At 52.6% G+C, this 24037-nt stretch overlaps 2 protein-coding genes across 2 annotated transcripts in view; both read right to left on the reverse strand.

Moving 5' to 3' along the window:
* Positions 1 to 24037, reverse strand: part of EVC (EvC ciliary complex subunit 1) — a 510906-nt gene that overhangs the window by 456575 nt on the left and 30294 nt on the right. The gene's annotated exons all lie outside the window — the stretch shown is intronic.
* On the reverse strand, positions 6673 to 9824 carry MSX1 (msh homeobox 1). Its single transcript, XM_075499727.1, has 2 exons — positions 9265 to 9824; positions 6673 to 7699 (listed from the first exon to the last, which is right to left on the reverse strand). The coding sequence occupies exons 1-2, from the start codon at positions 9716 to 9718 to the stop codon at positions 7269 to 7271; spliced, it is 885 nt and encodes a 294-aa protein (XP_075355842.1). The 5' UTR covers positions 9719 to 9824; the 3' UTR covers positions 6673 to 7268.

The following is a 24037-nucleotide window of genomic DNA, read 5'->3' on the forward strand; positions in this document are numbered from 1 at the left end:
GTGTTTTAGAAAGTAAGAATAGTTTAGGATTACATGTCCATCTCAGCTTTCTCATTTTATTATACGCCCTGCACAACTTTCTATTTTCTTTCCAGGTTTTTTGACTTGGATTGATTTTGAATACGTACTTGAAAGATGCAATTATTTAGAGGGAAAATTAGCATGTGTGCACCAAGCTTCTTGAATTAAAGGGAGAGCTGTCTAAAGATCCACATTTGAACTCTGAGCTAATATGGCTGTTAAGTTCATCCTAATTCAGATATCATAGCTGACACAAATGCAGTTAAGGACATTTCATTTTTAAGAAATGACTCTTGAAGAGTCTTTTGACTAAAGATGTTGCCAGTCCTCCTTTGAGTAACTTCTAAATTAAAATTCTGAGTTAAAAGCTAGTCTAAGCTTTCTGAATGTAGGTATTGGATATGCAGTTAATACTTCGGCTGTCTATAAAAATAATGTGGCTGAAGTTTTTTAGCTGTGCTAATCACTAAAGAAAGTTTGCATTTGCATTACTATTTATATCGATACAGTTGTTACCTGATACAATCGCTGTTGCGGAGACATCATGCTGCCTTCTGGCACTACAGGCTCTCAGCTGCCGGGGGTCTCGCAGGGTACTCGAGTTCAGGTTCCTGGCTAAGAGGCAACCAGGAACATCTCCGTTCAGTAGCCTACAGTGTCTGCATAGTCAGGTAGGTGCCTCCAGAGGCGGCAATGAATTCAAGGCAATTAAAGTGTTAAAGTGTTTTGAAAAGCACTGACTGCTGTTTCTCTCTGTGTCTATTCCAGTCCCCCAGTCCCACAGCACATATATTGTATTTTGCAGCCCTGTTTTTTGTTTTATAAATAGAATTTAGTGTGTATTGTTTATGTAGCCTCCTACCCAAAGAGAGGATTGACAATGTCACAGAAAGAAAAATCTTTGGTCAGACTGACAACATCTACAACATCCCACTGTCTCTTCTTGTGATATACCACGGATGCAGCTTTCACAGTAAGTCCAAAGCTTGTTACAAGGTTTTGAAAAGCACTTACGGCTTTTAGTGAGTAAAGTGTGAGGACCAGATGCTCCCCAGGACTAATGCACACAAGCTTGGCATAATGTGAGGGCAGGTCTCAGAGCCCCAGAAAAATCTCTTCCAGTGCTTTGCTGATGTAAATGGGGACAGGTCCATCGGCTTACATCTAAATGCATTTACACCGTAAGACAATCACCCCTCGAGTTTTAAAGCATCCTATCCTTACTTCTGTGTTTGTGTTAGCTGATATTTGCATAATAATGCCCAATGCACACAAAACATTGCATCAAAAGAAAGTTGTTCCTTCCCTCCAGCTTGTCTTTTGGAAATAATTCTGAGAGAGATTAATTCCTGAGAGCTTCCCTGCACCACTTGCAGTCTTCCAGTTAACATAATTTTGTCCTCCTTTGCTACCAGACCTCTTTCCCTCCCACTGCCGCTTCCTTTCTCTCTGGCATGCGAAGGGAGCCTGGGTCATAGTGAAACCTCTAAATACTGCCTCCTCTGAGTGCTCTTTCTCTTTCTACCCCTACATTGGGACAGCGACAGTGGTGGTCAGAGGGTCTTGAATGTGTTTGTCATTGTACGGTACCTCTTTCTCCGACGTACATCGAGTGCACGTCCCGCCCTGCCTGTTGCTGTGTGTCCGATACAAAACACCTACAACAAAAGCATTGCTCAATTAGGCTGAAAGAACATTTAGTTTGGGCTGCGTCTTTTTATGCCTGGGTCCCTGGATCTCAGTCCTGCCCAATGCTGATCACCCTGACCCTACTGCCCCGTTGTCTGCCCCAGCTTCGATGGGAGTGGGCCATAGACACAAAATCACCCCGATTTTGAACACTGTTCCTACAAAACTCCCTCCCAAGGTTTGTCTTACAGCTCGCTAGCAAGGCCTGAGTCTGTACTATTTAACTGAGTAGGTTTGATTGTTGTGTTACCCTGTGAAAGAGGCTGGTTTCTCTTCCACAGGGCTAAGCAAGAAGAAACGCTGAAGTGTTGTTCACACCATCATGGGAATCAGTTGTGGGCTGAGGGGACTCCATCCCACACCAGGCAGCCGCACAAAGGTGCGGTGGTTGCAGGCACTCACCTCCCACCTCCCGGCAGGAGTTCTACTCCGTGCCGCGGTGGGGTCCTCAGCTGCGGCCACTTCCCGAGATGAAAAGGGCAGCTTTGCACGGTGGATTTATTGCACGTTCCCGGTCACACGAGGGAGACTGTGTCCAGGTAGCTCCCTCTCTTGCTCTCCCTTTAATCACTGCAGGGTGGGAACCGGATCCAGCCTGGCGGGATAAAAGGTCTCGGAGATGAAGAAGTACAATGGAGCGGAGTTAATGTCGGCCGATTTACTGTTGTAAGCAAATCACTGCTAAATCTCTCTTGTGCAGCATGTTACAATTTACTACTCGTAGTTAAATGAGTCAGAGCTGTTGCTTCTGGTTCTGCCTCCGGCTTCTCCTGCCGCAGAGCTGGACAGACAATGGGCCCGTGTTGCAGAGGGGCCTCGGGCCAGCCCCAAGGAGCTGTGTGTTGCAATGCCCATTATCGCAATGCCTCATTTTTAGGCTCCCTGCTGTGGAACAGATTGCTTAGGCCAGGGACAGACACCACTGTGCTTCACACAAGGTGTGGAGAGAGTTAAAAACTAATGAAAGGAAACTTCAGTAATCCACACACTCCTTGGATTAGAATATATATATATATGTATAATAATATATATAGTTGGACCCAGCACTGTGATAGGCAGTAAGAAGGTGTCTCTTTCTGCCACAAACTCCCTCGCAGTTAAGTGCCTAAGCCACATCAGCCTGCTTTTGTGGAAAACTAGGGAGGGAGAGAACCACCTCATTGCATCCAACAGCTCATTGGGTACAGTGTATCATATCCCAAGCAATGGGAGACTTACTTGCCAGTCACCACTCTGCTGGATTTAATTTGAACGGCCCTACGGCTCAGAGGAGTGTCCTGGCCACAAGGCTATTTGAGCAGCCGCTTTTTCTTGCACTCTCTGGCCACCTCTGTGTCTAATGTAAAATCAAATGTATCATTAGGAGAGATGAAGAGCAATTATCTCTGAGTCCCTAATAAGTTGGTGATCGGGATTTTCACTTTGCATACAAAATACGCGAGTTCAGCTGTTTACCTGAAATCAGGCAGTAGCAGGAGTTAGTGCTAAGTATCCCGTTTCTCCGTGAAGGTGTCCAGCCAGTTTGTTCAACAGACCTGTCACTTCCCAGTTCTTTAGGAAGAAGGTTTGATGTAACTCAGGAGACTCACACAAGACGATGAGCCTGGATTTAAGCATAGGAGTACTACCGAGGCGCAGGCTTACCCCTCCCCTCCGCCTGGCCTTTACAATGGGTAAGTTAGGCAGCTTCCCTGCTCTGCCTCTGATTTCTGAAGGTTGTGTTCCCAGGCACAATCCCGAGCAGCAGGAGGCTGCTGCTGCTGTGCCTAACTCACTTGCTGCATTTAGCCTGCCCTAACTTTTGAAAACAGGCTTTTAGCTCCTAATTCACTTGACCACTACGGAAAAGGTTAGATAAATCATTCAACGGGGCACCGATTCGTGTTTCGAGTTAAACAGCGTGAATTCGCTGGGAAGAAACCCTGAAAACGCCAGAAATTCAGAGCAGACAACAAATCCAGGGTTTAACCAAAGATTCGCTCAGCAGATTTTCCCGGTAGCCTTCTTCTCTGGAGCTAAAGCTGAAGGCGAGCCCTTCCTTACCCTGTAACTGCTAAGGAGCAGCTGCCCGCCCCTCTGCCCCCGCCCGAAGCCCGGCTGTGCCGGAGCCGGAGCCGGAGCCGGCGCTGGGCGCGACGCGGCGGCGTTCCGAGCCGGGGCTCTCCCAGCCTGCCCGCAGCCGGTGCCGGGCAAGGGCGCCCGGGAGGCTGCGTTCCTCTGTGGATAACGGAGTCGTTCCCCTCGTTTGGGGGAATAAGAGTAGAAAAATGGCTTCCCTTTTATTTTGTGCGTGGTTCTGCGGGTGTTTGCTCCCTTTCCGTGCTCTGGCGACTCTGCGCTTTATTTCCCACCCTCCGTGGAAAGCGTCGCGTCAAGGCGCGATCGCTTTCCCACGGCAGAGGATTGCCTCGTCTGTGAGTCTGTGGTGGTACATGGATGTGCTCGGGGCCCCTCTGCTTTCTCTCGTCTCTCTGCCGAGGCTCTCTAGGAGCGTGTGTGGAGATATGCATGGCGGGGGGGTACCGGAGTGACTGGGGAGGGGTGGCGGGGGAGAGGGGAGTTATTAGGAAACTTTGCTTTGGCTACTCTCTATCCTTGGGGCTGCGTGGCGCCAGCACCCTCAAGTTGAAAGGAAAACAGCCATTCTCACTTCCAACTGCCCACTGAGATCCTTAAGGCGACAAAGACACAAAAGTGAGTTTTATTTGCTGGTAAGCCAGAGGCAAGAAAAAAGAAAAGCCAATTCCCCCTTAAAAAGAGCCGACAAATCCTTTTTGCTCTTTTGTGTGAGCTTTTCCTATTCACATGGAGCGTTCATCCGTGTGATTCCCAACTTATTGTCATTACTTAGTTATTAATTGTTCTCATCTGGGTTTAATTGAGCAACCAAGGACTTTAGCCCAAGGGTCAGGGGGGAAACTTAAAGCAAAGACATGTTCAATAAGAATCCTGCGCTTCGAATATCCATCCCGAGTTGACATAATATAAAAAAAAAAAAAAGAAAAATCCCCAAAAAACCAACAGACAAAGCGGAGAGATGAAAGGGGCTCGGCTCGCCCGGAGCCCCGCCGCGCAGCGCCCAAAGGTGCCGGCAGAGGGGAGCGGGGCTTGCGGGGAGCCAGCTCACGGCGGTTCTCGCTGTTTAAAATCTCTCTCGGTTTTTTGAGGGCTTCTTTACAGGATAAACCTGGCCTCCTGCGCGATTAGATCTTCTCCGCAAACCCGCGGGCTAATCGCGCAGAGGCTGAGTTTATCTCCAGCCTTTTTCTTGCCAGAGACACAACGTGGGAAAAAGCCGGCTCCGCGCTCTGCCGGTCCGGCGCGGCGTTGGGCGCTGGGGTCAGGATCACAGACACTGTCATTTGCACAGAGAAAAGAAATGATCGGAAAAGAAAGCCAGACCAAAAAGGAGGAAAAAAAAAAAAACACACACACACAAAAAAAACCAACCACAAAAACCCAAAACTCACCCCGGGCCAGAAAGAACTGGGCGGCCAGAGCGGAGCGAGAGATGAGAAGAGGGGGATTAGAGCAGCGAGCTCTGGAGAAAGTGACTGGGTTCAGGTATGTTGTTCCGCTGAGTTACTGAAAGCATCATTGATATTTAGGAGATGATAAAAGTCCCGCCTCGCCCCCAGCTACAGTCTCGCTGGAGCCACAGTGCCTGCAGAAGATTGCCTAGCCTCATTACAGCAATTATTTTCCTTCTAACTTTGCTTCAACCTTAACGTTTTAAATTGCTGGAAATGAAAGCAGCGGGGTAAAAAAAAAGACAGAAAGAAAGAAAAATATCGAGTCCCCATTTCTCAGCGCCCATTCCTTGAGCGCAAAGATAAAGCACGAAATAAAAAAAATTTAAAAAGGGGAAAACACCGCTCTCCCTTACCCGAGCGACATCGAACGACATCGGGTGGAGCGGCGCACCGAGGGGGGCTCGGGGTGCAGCCGGCGGAAGGACGCGGCGAGGCGGCGGCGCCGGTGCTGGCGGGGCCGGCGGGCGCGGAGAGGCGCGGAGCGGGGCGGCCCGCCGCCCTCCTCCGCAGGGTCCTCGGCCGTCGCCGGCGGTTTCCACGGGGCCGTGGCCACCGGGACGGGCTTCCAGCGGAGCCGGACGCTGAGGGCTGCGGGGCGCCCGGAGCCACGGGGATGGACAGGAGACGGCGCCGAGCGGTCCCGACCGTCAGTCCCGCGGGTCCCGCCAGCTGCCTGCCGCAGCCCCACACCCGTCCCCAAACACCACCGTCCCCCACACCGCATCCCCACCGCCCTGTACCCTAACAGTCCCGTGCCCATCACCCGACCCTCGGCTCCGGCGGCGGCGCTGCCTCTGCCCCGCTATTAGCGCGCTTTTTGCCCTTCTCCCGCACCACCCCGACAGCCGCAGCCTCCTCTCCTCCCCACCGCCCCAAACCCCCCATGCTACCCTCCCCTGAGCAATGCGGGCTGCCCCAGGGAGCTGCGGGGGAAGCCCTTGGTCTCTCTCTAGGCTTGGCACCGAGGTGGGGGACGATCCCCAAAGACTCCGGCGGCCGTCGGGGGCTGCGGCCGGGAGCTTCCCGGAAAAAGGCCGCCGGCAGGGAGAGGCGCAGCTTTCCTCCTGCCTAGGGCTGGGAATGCCCGGCCGGGGCTGTGCCGAGCCCGGGGCCGCTGGGAAGAACAGCAGTGGGTGCCCACACCCTCGGGCAGGGGATGCGGTGGGAGCTGCCGCCAAGGGGTGGGAAGGAAACAACCTCAGACAGCCATGAGGACAGGGCAGCTCTGGGATACGCAGCAAGCTGAAAACGCAGCCGAGGCCTCACTGCCTGAGGCTGAATCTTCCTGGGCAGGAAGAAAAACGGCTGGTACAGCCAGTCCCTCTCTCCTGTCCCCCTGACACACAGGCAAATTTAGTCTCTTCTTCTGTCACCCCTGGCAGGGCAAGGAGCAAACAAACAGCATCAAAGAGTAGCTTAAAATTAATTTATTTAACAAATATAGCTATAATATAAATGATAATAAAATTTCAAATATACAGTATATTACATAGTACACAGAGCCCCTTCCAAAGGAGCTGGTGGAGGAACAAACACAGGTAACAGACAGTGCTGTTACACAGGGACGGGAGAGGCTGCTCTACACTTCTGCCTCTTGACCTCGCCTTGCAGAAAATAAGAGAAATGTCCTGTCTTTCAGCCCCCTTTTTGCAGTTTCTCTTCCACAGTTCCTTCCCCACGGCAGGGGGCTCTCCCCAGGCTGCCAGCCTGGGGACCCGGGGAAGTGGGTCAGGGCTGGCCCATCGCTGCCCTGTGTCAGGGAGGAGCTGGGGTGATGCCTCAGGTTCATGCCAGCTGGAGAGCAGAGCAGCTCCCAGAACTGCTGAGGAGAGCGGAACAGGGCTGGACTGGGGGAGCCAGCATCACAGGGGGAAGCAGAGAGGCCGAGCAGAGCTGGACTGGAGAAGTCTCTGCCACAGGGCCCGTGGGGAAGTCCGCAGCGAGGAGCCAGAGGAGCAGGGAGGGAGTGCGTGCGGAGCCAGCGGGAGCAGACAGCCAGCAGGCTGGGGTCGGCAGGGCTCAGCTCTATGTGAGGTGGTACATGCTGTATCCCACGTGCGCTGTGTACAGTCCCACAGGAGACACGGGCAGCCCTGCCCGCTGGAAAGGGCTGGAGGCACCGTACAGAGAGGCGCCGGCCACGGCTGGGCCGCCCAGCGGGAAGGAGATGCCGAAAGCAGCGGGCGGGAGCATGGGCTTGGCTGCCATCTTCAGCTTCTCCAGCTCAGCCTCCTGGAGCCGCTTGGCCTTGGCACGGCGATTCTGGAACCAGATCTTCACCTGGGTCTCAGTGAGGCTAAGCGAGCTGGAGAACTCGGCGCGCTCGGCGATGGACAGGTACTGCTTCTGCCGAAACTTCCTCTCGAGGGCCAGCAGCTGCGCCGTGGTGAAGGGCGTCCGGGGCTTCCTGTTCGTCTTGTGCTTGCGAAGGGTGCAGGCTGGGGGGCTCAGCCGCCCTGTGCCCAGGAGCAGCCGGAGGAGAGGGGGAAGCAGAGAAACACCTCGGTTAGCAGCGCCCAAACCCGCACGCCCCCCAGAGCCCCCACCGTACAGCGGCTGGGGTGGAGAGAGAGGAGAAAATAAGGTCCCGCTCAAAGTGAAGTGGCCCAAAAACTCCAGGGCTGCCCGGGACAAGCTTCAAATTGATGTCTCGCACACCAGTAAAGAAAGCGGGTGCTTTACTAAGGAGTTAGGCTTTTCAAGACTCCTGGGACCGAAGTTACTTGCAGTGCTCCATAGTGAGAACCGCTCCAACTCCATGGAAAAACTCGGCACAGGGCAGGAGTCAGACATCCACACAACCTCCACCTCCTGCCTTCACGGCTGATACAGGGGAGATATAAATGAAGGGAGTGACCGTCCAAAAAGAAAAAAAAAGTCCTGTCCTTTTTATTGGATTAAGAAAAAAAATAAACAAAACGGGCTGGCTTCTCAGACTCACACCCTCTTCATTAGGCCCCTGGGAACCGGATTAAGCATGTAATTAATTACGAGCTATGAATTCACACTCAGCCTCTATCTACTGCTCTTCACCAGTCTGCTCCTCTCTTCTTATTTAAAATTTCTAAGGGTCCTCAGCCTCGATCTGCCCCGGGTTTACTTAGCAACAACGACTTTCACTTTGCAATTTAAATAGATTAGACCACTGCGATACTCTAGAATTGTAACAAGTCCTTTCGGGAAACCTGCCCAGGGGGAGAGAAAGCAGCTCTGTTCGCAGCTCTGCTAAGAGCACCCCAAACGCTCGGGAGAGCCTCAGCCCAAGCTCGCCCTTTCCCACGGGAGCCCGGGCGCAGAGGGAGCAGGATCCGGCCGAAGGCAGGCGGCCCGCGCTGTCCGGCCCCGGCCCGCCGCACTCCCGGGCTCAGCGCAGCCGCTGGAGAGGATTAACGGGCTCTTCTGATCTCGGCCCTCCCGCTGCTATTTTTATTATTTTAGATCTCTCTGTAGTAAAGCAGGAAAACATCAGTAATTGCGGCTCTTCGGACTTTGGAGATGCAACACTTGAGGGAGCAGCCGGTGGGACTGAAGCCTGCAACGCCCGAAGGCGCCGCGCCCGGGAGCCGCTCTGTGCGGGTCCCCGGGAAATTACTGGAGCCACTTTCGGAGAAAACACCGCTAAGACTGCGCCAGGCTTTGCGCGGCCAGTTCGAGCCCCAGGTTAAGCTAACCGGCAGGCCAGGCTGCTTTTTCTTTTTATTTCTTGCCCCCTCCCCAGTTAACATTTAGCACAAGATCTCGCCCCGCCACGGCCGTTCTTCCTTCGCCTCCCCAGTCCTCCCCCGGCGCTGCTCTGGCTTCGCACACACTCGAACCGGTTCAATATTTTGAACAGGCCGAAGCGGCCCGGCAAAGAGCGCGAACCGCAGGGAAAAGCATACCAGGAGGGGCCGGGCTGGGCGAAAGCGAGAGGAAATCCCTGGCCGCCCCCGCAGCGCTGCCCCCGCACCGCCCGGCCCCGCGGGAAGGGCGCGGACGGCTCGGGAGCGTCCCAGCCCGCCCGCTCCCGGATCCTACTTACTCGGGGGAGGCGGCGAAAACCGTGGGCTTTGCATCCAGGGGCTCCGCTCCTGCTTCTCGGGGCTCTCCGCCTTGACGAGGGCGTCTTCGGGCAGCTTGACCAGCCCCCCGACGGAGAAGTGGCCGCCGAGGGGCAGCGGGGAGGCCGGCGCCTCCGCCGTCAGGGCGCCCAAGCGGGGACTGAGGCTGGCGCGGGCGGCCGCCCCGGCGCCCGGCGGGGGCCCGGCGCCCTCAGGGCCCTCCCTGCCGCCCGGCTTCCTGCGGTCGGCCATAAGCGCCTCCACGCTGAACGGCAGGAGGGACGGGGAGACCTTGGGCTTGTCGCTCTCCTCCTCCCCGCCCATCGCCGCCGCGACGGGGAGGCCGCCGCCGCCGGGCTTGCTGAAGGCGGAGGCGGGCAGCTCGTCGCTGCGGACCCCGGTGGGCGCGGCGGTCATATCCACAGCCGGGGCCATGCAGAGGCGGCCCACCGTCGCCACCGCAGCGCCGGGCGGGAGCGGGCGCCGCGGCTCATGGGGCCGGGGCGGCGCGGGGGCGCGGGCAGCCGTCGGCACGCTCCGTCCCCGCGGCGGGCGGCGCCGCCTGATAAAGCGGCGCGGGGGTAGGCACCGCCCAACCAGCGCGCGGGGGGCGGGGCGGCGGCGCCCCATTGGCTGCGGCGCGGCGCGGCGGCGCCGGCAGCGGGCGGGGGGGTCAAGCCGGGCCCGCCGTCGGGGCCGCCCGCTCCGCGCCTCCGGCCCCGCTCCGCGCCCCAGCGCGCACCGCGGGCGAGAGTGAGCAAGGCCGGGGCTGCCGGAACAGCGCTCTGCCGCGGGGACGGGACTGCGGGGGCTGGCTCAAAAATCGGGGAAAAAAATGTATGAACGTCGGAAAACAGCCGGCCCTTCTGTTTGCGAAGCGCGAGGGAGCGGGCCCGAGCCGTGTTCTTCCGAAACCCGACAGATATCGGGCTGTCTTGGGCGTCACCGCTCGGAGGGAGCGCCTGCCTGTCCCACAGCCTGGCTGCGCCTTGAAAAAGGGGGTTTAGCGTTAGTCTGTTTGGTTGTTTTGTTTTTTGAAAGGAACGCCGGCCCTGCGGCGTGTTCGATGTGTCTGCGGAGATCTGCGCGCATGGGCATACACACAGACACATAAATTGTGCCACGTTTCGTGGCATAGATGCGTGCGTGTCTCCAGATAATGAAATGCTCATTCACGTAAAAAAGAACATCCGAGCCCCAGACTCATTAAAGTCCCGGCTATTTTGTTTTGTAAATTCGTTTTACGATCCCTTATCCCTGCGCCCAGGACGGATGTGCAGTAAAACGCGGCCGCTCTCCAAGAACGTGATTGGCCGCTCGCTGAGAAAAGTTTATTGATAGCTGCAGGGCTCTAATCTCCTCGAAACACAGGAGGCTCCTGCAGTCATTTAAGGGTAATTATCCAAACGGGGAGGGACAGCGAATTCCCTTTCCTTTTAACTGGACCCAATAAAGATGGTAGATTAGGAGCATATAGATTATGAAATGAATTGATATAATAGACACTTTATTAACTGATAAGCAACAGGACCTGATTGAAGTGAGTTGTCCTGCACGCAGCTACACACGCACGTATCGTACACACGCGTGAGTACACAGCCTGGCGGTGTGCTTGCCGTGGGTACTGCCCTGCCTGTGCACGGACATACCTTACTGGCACGTGTTCTGCCGTGCTCATATACGATCCCTCTAGTGAAGACGATTTGTAGGCGACTTGCAGGGGACCCCTGGGCGCTCCTATAGATCCGGGTGCACGCACATTGCACAGACCTATTCACCGACGTACACACCTCGCACAGACGCGTTCAATTCCCCTCGCGATTCGTGCCGCCCTGGTGAGCGCTCCTGCCAGGAGGGGACCGGCGGGGCCGCCGCCCAGCCCAGCCCAGCCCAGCCCGGCTCCGCGCCCTGCCGGCACCGGCGCCCGCGCTGCCCGCGCTGCCCGCAGCCTCCCCCGCGCTGCCCGCAGCCTCCCCCGCGCCCCGTCGGGCCGGGGGCCGGGCCGGGCCGGGCCGCGCCGGGCGGGGTTGTGTGGGGGGGTGCTCGGAGAAGCGGCTGCATTGCTAATTGCGAGAATAAACAATCTGTCACGATTAGTCAGTGCCTCTAATAGGCAGACAAGTGATGTTGTTTTTAGGCGCCAGCAGCGGTCTGATCAAAGGCTTCAGCTGGAGGGGGACTATTGAGGACGTTAACCCGCATCAAGGGAGCAAGGCGCCTTAGCCCTGGGACATCGGCACATTCAGCCTGACAAAATTAGTTTGCTCTACCAATCACACGACATTTTCCCAAAGCCCGGTGCTTGACGCGAAGACGCACCCCCACCCCACCCCCCGACTCAGAAAACACGCACAAATATCGATGCGTCGTGTTTCGCGGTGTCCCCTCCACCCGATCCTACAGGTAGGATCTTTTTTTTTTTTTCCCCCCGATCCCAAACGCAACCGCGCAAAAGAAGTGATGTGTTTATTAGACCTCCAGGCAGCCCCTAGGCTGCTTTCGATCTCATTGTTTTGACGGAAATATGAAAGGAAAAACAGAGCTGCTGGGGTTTTGTTTTTCCCCACTTTTCTTTTGCAGAATGGTTTGAACATTGGGATGTTGCTGAGGTTTGAGGAGCTGAGTGTGCGTCCCATACTGAGAGCGGGATCCCGCTCTCATTGAGAGTTGACAGAACGAGATAATTAGCTCTTTATTTATCTCCCAGCAATGAACGCTTTGTGTTTACGTTTCTGTCATACTCGGTGGTATTTTAATCACTGTACCAGGGCAAGGACTTGATTCTAATTCACATGCTGGCAGGCTCTTGGGCTGAAAACGGGAAGCCAGTAAAGTTCCTTTCGTTTCTTGCTCCTTTCTTTCTTTCTTTCTTTTTTTTCTTAAGGAAATCTACAGGTTCTAAGTTAGGAATGAAGAAATCAAATTTACAAAACGAAATCTGCCCCGAGATGTATTTCTGTGTTTAGCGGAAATTTTTAGTATCCAAACCCTTCTCGCCTTGCTCGCTGCGCTCTGGGTGACCAAAACACCATTAGATTCTAGGAACTTCTTTTTGTATCCGTTCCGTCGTGCTGGTACTCTGACTTGCTTTTAGATGCATCTCTCTTATTTTCCTCCTGGGCTGTAAAGAAAACCGAAGTGAAAGGGCGGGGGGGAATAGGTGATTTTATTGGTGCTTGTTCCAGTCCAGTGTTTTTATTGGGAACCGTGGCCCTTCCCTGAAGGCACTTGTGCTAGATAACAATATTGGGCAATTAGCATCCTAAACAGTCCCGTTTCAATATAATGAATGTGCTAGGCAAAGCCATTACCCACAGCATTTTATTTCGGTGGGAATACAACAACAAGGGCTGGGAGGAGTGCGTGGGGGATGGGGAGGGAGGACGGGAGGCAGCGCTAAGCCAATTCAGGGCATTGTCCGCCTTTTGTAAACGTTATCTTTGACTTAAAGGCAGAACTCAGAAAGGAGAGGGGTGTTGTTGTTTCCCTTGTTTCTATTTTATTTCCCCCGAGACAGCAGCTCTTAGGAGACCAGACAGCCCCGCAGGACACCAGGAGGCTTTGGGGACTGCCGGCTCCGGGGCAGCCCTGCCGCGCCGGGCACCGCCTGCGCGCTCCCTCCGCGCTCCCTCCGCGCCCTGCAGCCAGCCTCGCTCCAGCTCTGAGCGGCTCAGCCCTGGGGGCTGAGAGCCAGATCTATCGCAAGTGCTAAAAATGTCCCGCGGGCTTTACAAGCCCTCAAAGCCCTTCAAGCCTCAGCCCTCCCTGCTCCCGTCGCTGCTCCTTCTCCGCTGAGCGTCGGATAAAGCGAAAAGACCTCTGTTCTTTTCTTTGTTCTTTTTTTCCCCCCTCTCTCTCTTTTCCCCTTTCCCATTCCGCCCAGATCAAACACAACTTAAAGTACTTTTAAGGCTTCAGGCACCTGGGCTGGTCTTCGGGAGGTTACCCGGAGTGGTGATTTGGGCGGCCAAACTCCAGCCGCCGAGGCGTCCCCGGCTCTTTGAGGGTCGGAGGAGCGGGGCTGAAAGGAAGGCACTATTTCAAGTGGCCCAAATTAATTTGATCGCGACATTATGATGCACTTGGAAAAGATGAAAGAAAAGGCTGGCCGTCTCCTCCAAGATCTCTATAATTATAGATAATATATCCTATTTCAAAGCAATTAGCTCAATCAGGCGTAACGAGGCACTTTGCTGCCAGGGAGTAACAATGCCTTACGGTTATTTAAGCTTCAAGATGTCAAGCAGACTTCGAGACTCTGCTCTGCCCAAAAGGGAACTTGGCTGTCCTGGTGAAAGCCCCATGGCTAAGGCAGTGGTTTCCCTTCAGTGACAACACGCCTATTTCACTTTATACATATTTTTTCAAAGCTCTTGCAAAGGTGCCGGCTCTCCTCGAGAAGAGCACCGCTTCCCCAGGCGCATTTGGGGCCGGCATCTGCGTGGCATCGCCTCTGCCCCTGCCCGCCGGCACCCACCTGCCTCTCCTCGTCTGCTCGCCCCGGGATGCTTGTGCTCTCCGAGCCTTTCCCCCGCTCGGGCCGCTCGGTGCCTTTCTTCCCTTCGCTTTTTGGGCTGATTCCGACTATTCCTCACGGGGGTCTGCAGGAGAAGTCGTTGACGGGGCGCACCGGCCGATGCGCGGCTCCCAGCCCCGGCGCAGACCTCCCTGCAGAGCCAGCCGCCGCCTCCAGCCCCGAGAGCTTCACCAGCCCTCGCCGCCGTTTTTACCTGAAACGCTTGCGGATGGCAAAGGTCCCGAGAGCAGAGAGCACCCCACCGCCGGTTGCACTATAGCAGCGAGCCGGCGGTTTTGTTTATGCGCCTACCCGTGTGTGCAGGGGTCTCTGCAATAACACCTAGCAGGGGAGCAGGGGCTCAGGTGCCGAAATCCCCTCGTCCTGACCCAAACCCGCAGGAGGGGTGCGCAGAGCGGGCTGGCGCCCCGTGTCCAGGGGCCGTGGGCGTGGGTGCGGGTTTAGGCCAAAATGCCGAAAAGCAGCTTTTCCCCCTTTCGCGGTGCCGCTGCAAGCCGGCGTCCGGGGCTGCTTCTCCTGCTCCCCCGCCCGCAGCCGCGCCGTGCCCCGGTCGGCGGGGCTGCACCGGGCCGGGCGCTCCGCGGGGCCGCGGCCGCCGGGGCCCGGGCTGGCCGGGGGTCTCCGCCCGCGGCGCTGGGGCAGAGCCACCGCCGCAGCGGCTCGGCACGGCCCGGCCCGGCCCGGCCCGGCCCCGAGAGGCCGCGAAAGCAGAGCCGTGCTCGGATGAAACGCTGCCGTAGGAAAATGAGTAACTGTACAATTAACCTGTCAGCTTTCCTTCCAGGGATTTTTATTGCGGGGGGTAACCCAAGGGGGGTGGGGTAAAGAAAAAACCAAAAAAACCATCTCCCCGTGGGTGAGTCATTAGAACTGGACAGTTCAAGGGAAACAGGAGGCCGGGGGCATGAATGCGAACTAAACAAAGTTTAACCACCCCTCCTTCTTCTCCCCATGCGCAAAATGGAGACCTTATTATATGATTCACTGTGAATCAGTAGATTGAATGCGATCATTATGAGTAAATGATAGTCGGGGCTCCGCTGGTCTTTTCTTTCCTAGAGGCAAAACTATAAAATATGAAGGATATAAATGATCTTCTCTCTGCTCCCTCATAAAGGACATTCATTCAAAGCCGCACTCTGTCTCGCTCCCAACTCCTTTGGTCCCCTTGAATTCCACAACGATCAAGGTAGATTATGGCGAGTCCCGGTTTATTTGTCTTCACGTGCTTGTTTATTGGCGAAATGTCACGAAATGTAATTTGTCCCAAATTCTTTAACATGAGAAAATACTTTGTGGTTGAAGGAATCCATGCTGGTACCGCCAAGGCGATCTCCGATGCTCAGAGCAAGTTCATTACCATGCTATTTTACAGCGTTTCCATGTTTACTCCTCATTTCTCAGGAGCCTTTTACATATCGTTGCATAAGAAAAGGATTTCGCCAGCTCTAGTTATGAGATTTCCTAGACTTTTTACAGGCGGAGCCGGTTTACAAAAGCTGTATTGTTTGACTGCGGTCTGGGTTTCCATTTGGGGTAATTATTGTATTCCCAGTCTTCTTCTAATCATTTGCTCACAAGGACACAGTTTTTTTTCCTCGCCTTTTGAAGAAGATGAAATACTCCAAACTTGTAAGACCATTGGAATAATCCCCCTGCTTCTTTGCCTATTGTGTAAAAGCTATTCCTTACATCTCTCTCAAATGCTGGAAAATATGTGATGGAAAGGATGGTAAGAAAACATATAAAGCAGAAGAAACGCATGTCACCACATTTTGAAAAAACTCTGCAAACTGCAGAAGTCCCGATCTAAGTCTGTTCCCAATAGCGAGGTCTATGCAAATAGCGGGGGAAACCAAACACAAAACAAACCCACTTTTCAGAAGGAAATACGTTTCAGCTAGATACTAATCAGCTCCTGGGGAAAAAATAAAAAGTTCATAGAAGGAAAAATCAAGGGAGAGCAAACGCCTATGTGCGGCAGGGCTGTGTCTGCGCAAAGGGTTTCTCCTCCAGCTGCTGCCTCCCGCTGCACAGCTGGAGGAGGGCCGGGAGCTGCGGCCCGGCCGGCGGACAGCGGCTCAACCTGTGGGCACTGGAGTTGAGCTTGGCAGGTCTCCTTTTTCTGGCAGCCCTTTCTGGACCTTCCTGCTGGTGTCACACAGCTTCCCAAGGCAAGACTGCCCCCCCCATTCGATTTGCATCTGTAAAAGCCGAGGCCCAAAAATATACCCCTAAACTCACGGACAGGATTGGGGCAAATATTTCTTTTCTTCCTCGGCTAAGATGGTTTGAAAGTGATTGCCTTAAGCACAAACCTGCCAGTTGGGAAGACATATATTCAGGCATATACATATAGAAGGATTTTAATTTCCCTGTGCAAAGGAAACTACAGTTGAACAGCAGAGTAACTGGTGTCCGGTATCTTCCAGACTCTGTCTGTGGAAAAACAAAACAACATCACACTCCTGCAACTATCAAAGCCATCCGCAAGTATTTGAAACTGTCCTGATGATATGTAACCTCCTGCTTAGGAACTCCAGCGCCTTATTATTTTGGTGATGTGATCTCACCACATCCTTTTGCTGAGTGGCAGCCGATGGCTAGATATGATACTGGGAGTTACGTCATTCTAATAAATCAATGTAACCAAACAATTTCACTGCCAGAGGAGGAGGGAAAAAAATCCCAAATATTTTGTAGGGGAACTGAATTTGTCTTTCTGAAAGCTTATGTTCCTCTCAGACTTTCCATCAACCGCAAGAGTAGACATAATCTAAAATGTTCCTGGCTTGTCCGCTGCTGGGCTGATTAGCTTTTGGAACAAAAGAGGTAACATTTCTAGACATCGGTCTGCCTTGAGCTGCCTTCATGTTATTCCCTGCATATGTGGTTTTGACATTATTTATGTAGCAAGTGTGGGCTCTCTATTGGTGTTGGGTCACTTTGCTTTTCAACAGCTGGCTTTTTTTCTGTCAGTCAAAGCAGAACTTCTTTCAGCCTTTCAAACAGCATCAGGCTTCTCCTTGCAATCCACGGCTTGAAGTTATGACACCTTCCACACAGCCAAGCATCCCTCACAGGGGTGAGCCCAGGCTGGCCGGTGAAGGTCCATGGGTGGCTGCGGGGTGACTGGCTCAGGAGTGCAGGCTGCTGCCCACCTTCTACCACCTCAGCAGCATGGAGCATGCTGTGGAGCACGGTGAGATCCTGCCATGGGGTGCAAGCTCTACTGATTTGGGGTGGCACCAGATTCAGTCTGTCCGCTGTTGTTAATGGTCCCATTACACTTGGTCTGGATTTGGGTCTATTAGATTTTTACTTCTGAGACAACCTAAAGGATACCAACAAAGTGCTCCCACTATTTTCTTTCTCTATAAAATCACAGGAGAGATAATGAGCTAATGATGCCACATTAATAACAGAGAGACACAAAGAGGAGGCTCTGACAGCAGGCAGGGCAGGGGTGCATTCAGGACACAGAATTATCTCCCTTAGGTTTGCTGGTGGCCTTCTCCAAACCATTCCACCTCTTTTACACTGAAGTCTCCTGTGCGAGTCCACCCTTCACTAGTTACTAGTGCAGCTGCAAGCCCTGGCAGTAGGTGACATTTGCACACACACACACACACACACACACACACACACACATTTTGCATCCTGACTCCCACGCTGTGGTGGCTGGGGCTGGGACGTGGGGCAGATCGCCATCCATTTGACCCAGCAGTAGCTATTTACAGGGAAAATCATGAGTGGCAGCCTCGCAGGTAAATTCAGGTCCTCCTCACTTGCCAACACAAGTAGCTAAATACTGGTGATGTATAAAACCAGTGTCAGAAAAAGAAATGTCATGGGGTGTACATGGAGCTGACGAGGGAGGGGAGCAGTGAGTTCACTGGCAGTGACAGGGAACACCTCTGTTCCAGCTGAGATTTTGAAAAATAAGGGGAGGGAGGGAAGGAGGAGAAGAAAAAAGGAGAAAGGAGTATGATGAGCATCTTGGAAAGTCACTGGAAACTTTGTTTTTAGGAGTAAATCTGGCTTCTTGTGATCCCCTTTCAGCAGGGCTGGCTGGGAGCCAGCCGGGTCCCCTGGAGCCCCCCTGGCCTTTTTGTCTGGAGCCTGGGAATCTGTCTGGAGCACAAGGCTGGGGGGACCAGACTTGGGTTTGCAGGAGGGATTGGCTTAGACAGCGGCCATGTAGAGGAAAGGGGGTTTGCAGCCCTCAGGCTTCTGGGAGTCCTCCCCTGGGGCTGGTGGGTGGGCAGGGGAGCTTCCCCCAATTTGGGGGCAGCTGGGGACAGGCTGGGGGGAGGTGAAGGGACAGAGGAGCAGGAGGAAGGCCAGGCTACCCGAGATGCCAGGGCAAATGAGGTAGGATGGAGGGATGGAGGGATGGAGGGGACTGAGCCCTCACCCCACCAGCCTGTGTGAGGTGTTCCAGGGTATCCCGTTGTCCCCAAGGTATTGTTGCAAGTAGGCAAATACCAAATACAATGAAAAATTACCAACAAACAGAACGAAAGAAAACCAAAAGCCTTCAATGGAGCCATGGTGCATTACATTTCCCCTGCCCCTCTAGCCCTGCCTTCCTGCAGACCTCTTTTGGAGTGATGAAAGTGTGGGCTCTTAAAGCTCCCTGTCAGATCCAGAGATGTTAATTGGCATCTTCCCAATACTTATGGATTTTCATGATTTTCATGAGCCCTTTCCAATAATTTTGTTCCCTTACTCTTTCTGACTCAGTTATCCTGGTACGTTATTATACTGCCCTTTTTGTGTATTCCCCCTCGCCCCCCATAATGACCTTTAGGGATAAAATTCAATTTATTTGGCTACTTTGCAGACAAAATCTAAAGCCTGCCTTAATTTGTAGTTTACTAGCCCTCTGATGTGAGAATACATAGAGAGCCTCTATCTGATCAAACGGCCAGTACCTTGACATAGCCCAATTATGTGAAAATATATCCTCGCTTATCATTTCAAACATCGTATAAGCGGAGAAACTGAAGTCGCTCCCTGTCTGTTTGATTTTCCTGTTCAGACACACTTGTTTAAACAGGCACCGTGAGACTTTTCTGTAATCTTACTCGGAGGAGTTCAAAAAGCATTTTCTCCTTGAAAGCCCTGAGCCGGGTGATGGTGGCCGCCCTGAGCCCGCTCCCAGCCAGGCAAGGCAGGGAAGGGGCGAGGGGGGGACATCACCTGCGGCTGAGCTCTCGGCCAGCTGGCTGTGAAACGCACCTGCGGCCAGGTATCCCCCTGCAGCATCCTCCTCCAGCTCTGCCCACCCGGACTGACCCAGCTGCTGAGCTGGTACCCGCACGGCCCTGCAGAAGTTCCTTTCCCAGCCTGGGCTTGCTGCATCCCCCTTCCCTGCCAGCCTCACAGCTTCCCCACTCCCGGCGCCTCTGCATCCCCTTCCCACCTCAACCCCATGGCAACCTTCTGCCGGTGCCCTGCTGCATCCCCCTTCCTGGCCCAGCTCTGCTGCATCCCTACCCCTCGCCTGGTCCTGCAGCATCCCCCCTTCCTGGCCCAGCCCTGCTGCATCCCCTTTCCCAATGTGCTGGGTTTTGGCAGGGGTAGAGTTAATTTTCTTCACAGTAGCTAGTATGGGGCTATGTTTTGGATTTCTGCTGAAAACAGTGTTGATAATACAGGGATGTTTTCGTTACTGCTGAGCAATGCTTACACAGAGTCAAGGCCTTTTCTGCTCCTCACCCCACCCCACCAGTGAGGAGGCTGGGGGGGCACAAGAAGCTGGGAGGGGACACGGCTGGGACAGCTGACCCCAACTGCCCAAAGGGCTATTCCATACCATATGGCGTCATGCTCAGCATATAAAGCTGGGGGAAGAAGAAGGAAGGGGGGACAGTCGGAGTGATGGCGTTTGTCTTCCCAAGTAACCATTACACGTGAGGGAGCCCTGCTTTCCTGGAGATGGCTGAACACCTGCCTGCCCATGGGAAGTAGTGAATTAATTCCTTGTTTTGCTTTGCTTGCATGTGCGGCTTTTGCTTTCCCTATTAAACTGCCTTTATCTCAACCCAGGAGTTTTCTCACTTTTACTCTTCTGATTCTCTCCCCCATCCTACCAGGAGGGAGTGAGTGAGCGGCTGCGTGGGGCTTAGTTGCCAGCTGGGGTTAAACTACAACACCCAACCTGGCTCTCCTTCACCCCCTTTCTTGTCCTGGCCTCACTCCATTTGCCTTCCTAACCCTGCTTGGCCCTGTAAGTCCTGGTCACCTCCAAGGTGGTATCCACTAGACAGGGAAGTCATTAAAGCAGCCAGTCCCCAGATGCTCATCATCTAGCCCATGTTTACAACACACTGGAGCTTCTAGGCAAAAGCTGTCCTGGCAACCTGCAATCCCAGTTTTCCCTGTTACACCCTCCACTGCAAGGCCAAACATTTCCAGGGAGAGGAGGGCTGGGTTGGGGTCTCACCCCACAGCTCCCCTTGCTGTCCTTCACGACCCTTCTGTGACAGACTCAGAGAGCCGACTACATCCCGGCGTGAAGGAGCTGTCTGAACCCATGCACTCTGCTTCTCCCAGACAGAGCAAAAGGTACCACCTCTCCCCACTGTCCTTGCCTGGGCCAGCCTGAACCCACAAGGTAACAGGCTTGGCTTCTCCTTCTCATGCTGCTTCCCAAGGGAATACCGGATGAAGGATGGCAGCTTTAATGGGCATTGCATTCATATTTGCTAAAATGACTGTGTGGAACACAAGGAGCAAGAGCAAAGCCATTTGCCAGCTTGAGGTGAGATACAGCTGGACTAGCTGTAGAAATCAGTGGAAAAGGAGATCTATCAAAACAACAGGCTATTCCATTTTTTTGCCCAAAATGCAGGGATCCAAACCTTTCCCTTCCCTTCCCTTCCCTTCCCTTCCCTTCCCTTCCCTTCCCTTCCCTTCCCTTCCCTTCCCTTCCCTTCCCTTCCCTTCCCTTCCCTTCCCTTCCCTTCCCTTCCCTTCCCTTCCCTTCCCTTCCCTTCCCTTCCCTTCCCTTCCTTCCCTTCCCTTCCCTCTCTCAGGTTTCAGATCGGTCCCTGGGTGCCTGTAAAGGACTTTTTCAACTTTCTGATAATTTCATGGGAGCAGGTCTCATTGAAATCCATGGCAACACTTAGAGTGGAGTATATAAAATAGGCCTTGGGGATTTTAAGTATTCTTATGCTTTCCCATTCTAAGAATCTGCAATAATCTTATCTTTAGTGACTTGACAAAATTCATTTTCTGCTGAAGTATATGCACAACTGGTAAGACATGGAGAAAACCAAATTAAGTACAATAAACAGTCACTGCTTTTGACAGATCATATTTTCTACTGATTTCCTTCTTTTTACCCTTTTTAACCCTTTTTTTACCCTCAATTGTAAAGATTCAATAAAACCTACTTTTTCCTGAATTAAAACTATGGTTAGTAATTTTGTTTGATACAGAAGATTTCCTTCTTTTCCTTTGATCTAGTTTTATTTATGTTTGTGTCATGCTTTGTAAGACTGACGTAAAGTGCTGACTAGGTCTTCCATGCTGCTTCTACGTGATTCTTCAAATTAAGCTATGTCCGAAAGGAACCAATATATGAACATTTGAAGTGCTCAATCTTTTAGTTAGCAGTGCTATCAGTTTGCAGGGTTCAGAAAAATGAATCACTTACAGAGAGAGGGAGAAACTTGTGAACATGTTGAAGCAGACTGGAGAGGCAGAGATACTAACAGCAGAATCAATCAGAGGCTTCTCCAGACCCAAGGATGTAGGAACCAGCTGGGATGCATTCCCTGCCTCAGCACTGTAAGGGCAGCATGTTATTTAAAGATTAGCTTGTAAAGACATTTTTCAGGTATCTTTATGGGAGCTGGTGAAATTACTTGACCCGATTACTGAAATAAAATACAACACAAAACTAAACCAAACCCCTTCTGTGGGGTGCAATCCTTAAACACCGAGTTCTCAGAGTTCCTGCCTGGATCAGTGGTAACCAAATAACTGAGAGTACTCAGCCGCTCTCTCCATATGGAGCCAAGCGCTTATTCCAGCCTGGAGCCCAGCTTCACTTAAAGGAGGGTCGAGCTGGCAAAATGCCAGGGCCTAAGGGCTGCTCTTAATTTGCATGTAAGAGACCAGCCTGCAGATGATGCTATCTTGCAGAAGGCAGTGAAACCATGCAATCGTCAGGCTTGATCACAGCATTCTGGTTGCATTGCTTGAAATGGAAGATTTCGCTCTGGGAGTTGCGGTCTCCACATCTATCATCACCCTGAGAAGTTTTGGGGTTCATTTATAATGTCTGAGGACCGATGGGAACATCAGATAGCTTAATATGACTTCCTGTATACATTACAGGCCATTTTGTTTCATCCACTTACAATAGTATTGAGTTTTAAAAAGTGTGTATTTGGATGAAAGATAGCTTCCAAAAAGGTAGTTGTTCTTAAGCTGGAAGTATTAAAACATGAGGAAGTCATCACTGAAATTCAGATTGTTTTAGCAGTTAATTACCTGTGCAGTAAGAATCTTGTTTTAGTTGCAGCGAAACTTTCTGTCCTCAGCTTCTGGCTGTTGTTCCCTGTGACTAACGCTGCTAAATTAAGTGGTGTATGATCTTTCCTCCTGTAAGGAGATGAAACCCTCTCTCATGCTTCCTTTTAGTACATGTAACCACCTGGAGCTGTTTCTCCAGCTGTCTGCCTTTGTCTTCAGTCTCTAGACCTATCTGCATAGGTCTTGTTGATAATTCACTCCAACATCATCCTATCTTTCTTAAAGTACAGACATGAGACCTGCGTTTGCTATTACAGTGTGAACTTCACTTGGATGGTGTACAGTGATGCTGTCTGAGCCTGTTGCTACTCCATGCTTATGCTCCCCATGTCTCAACATCAGTAAACTTCAGGTCTATCACTGAGCAGTCATCCTACTGCCTAAACCAAGGACAACCTCCTAGGAGCATCCATGCAGACTTCACTTATGAATTATTTAGGTGTTCTCATGATTTACTCAAGGAGCTAGGCTTGCAGGGCTTCCTGCAGTCCTCCGTAAGGCTTGAGAAGTGGAGAGGCACGCCAGTTCTTCGCAGATGGGCCTTCCCGCTGCCCTCGACACCAGCCTTGAAGGGGAGCACCCTGAAGCAATTGTAGGCCACATTTGGATATGGATTCACTTCTGCTCCTCATGCACGTCTAAAAAAAATCATGGGATGCACCATAGCTTGCAGATATATGAAAGGACTTTTTCTTTGTAGATCTCTGAGCTAACGTCAACAGCTAATCTGTTTACGCTCTATTTCACACTCTGCACTGAGTTATCCATCACTTTTCCTCCTTCTGTTAACATGTCTATGCAGTTTGTGTGCTTAGTGTACCGGCCAACTGGGTGGACAGTAACTGTTAAATAGGTTGTAATACCAGAGATTCTGATTAAAAACCACACAGCACACAATGCACATATTATCCACTTCTGTGGAAACATACACTTACTGCAGGCCTCCTAACTTCCTTTTGTTTTTCTTCTCCCAGCATTTGAGACCAGCAGCTTGTTCGGAGGTATATGTCCCACAGCAGCAGAGGACCATGCCCTCGTTCCATCTCCACGGCCTCCCTTTCTGGGTGTTTGGTCCCAGCCAGGCACAAAGTCATCGTCGTGTGCTGCAAATGCATGGGCTGCCATCATCTGCGGTCAGGGCATGTGTGTGGGATGGAAACAAAGCTGGGATTTGGTGCATGAAATATGGAATTGCTTGCCCTTGCTTGTCGTCCTTATTTCTTTGCATCTCAGAAAACAATCTGGGGAGGGAGGATCAGGAGGAAAAGGTGGGGACTCCCAGAGGGAGAGGATGGCCATACTCAGCAGTAGCAGAGCCTGGTTTCCAAAGTCACGGGCCAAGTCCCGTTAAATTTTGCTCCTCGATGTGGTCAGAAATCTCTGTTTAAGATGGACTGCCTGGCAGCAGGGTGGGCAAAACCCCAGGAACGGTCTAGTAGCAGCTGGGGGAGGTGCAGCAGGAAAGGCATGGAGCTTGTGAGCACATGCTTGGCTTCACTGAGGTTTTACTCAGTTGAGTGGGCAGGTCCATCGGGCTTATTCACATCACTGAAAGAATAGCTAGGATCAGGGAAAGGCACTGCCTTTCACTCTTGAGTGTGTTGTGGAAGGTAAACTCAGAGTTCTTCCTGAAACACAAACAGGCAGTTTCCTATTTGTTTGTT

The sequence above is a fragment of the Mycteria americana genome, chromosome 4, assembly GCF_035582795.1.
Source record: "Mycteria americana isolate JAX WOST 10 ecotype Jacksonville Zoo and Gardens chromosome 4, USCA_MyAme_1.0, whole genome shotgun sequence".
Lineage (NCBI taxonomy): Eukaryota > Metazoa > Chordata > Aves > Ciconiiformes > Ciconiidae > Mycteria > Mycteria americana.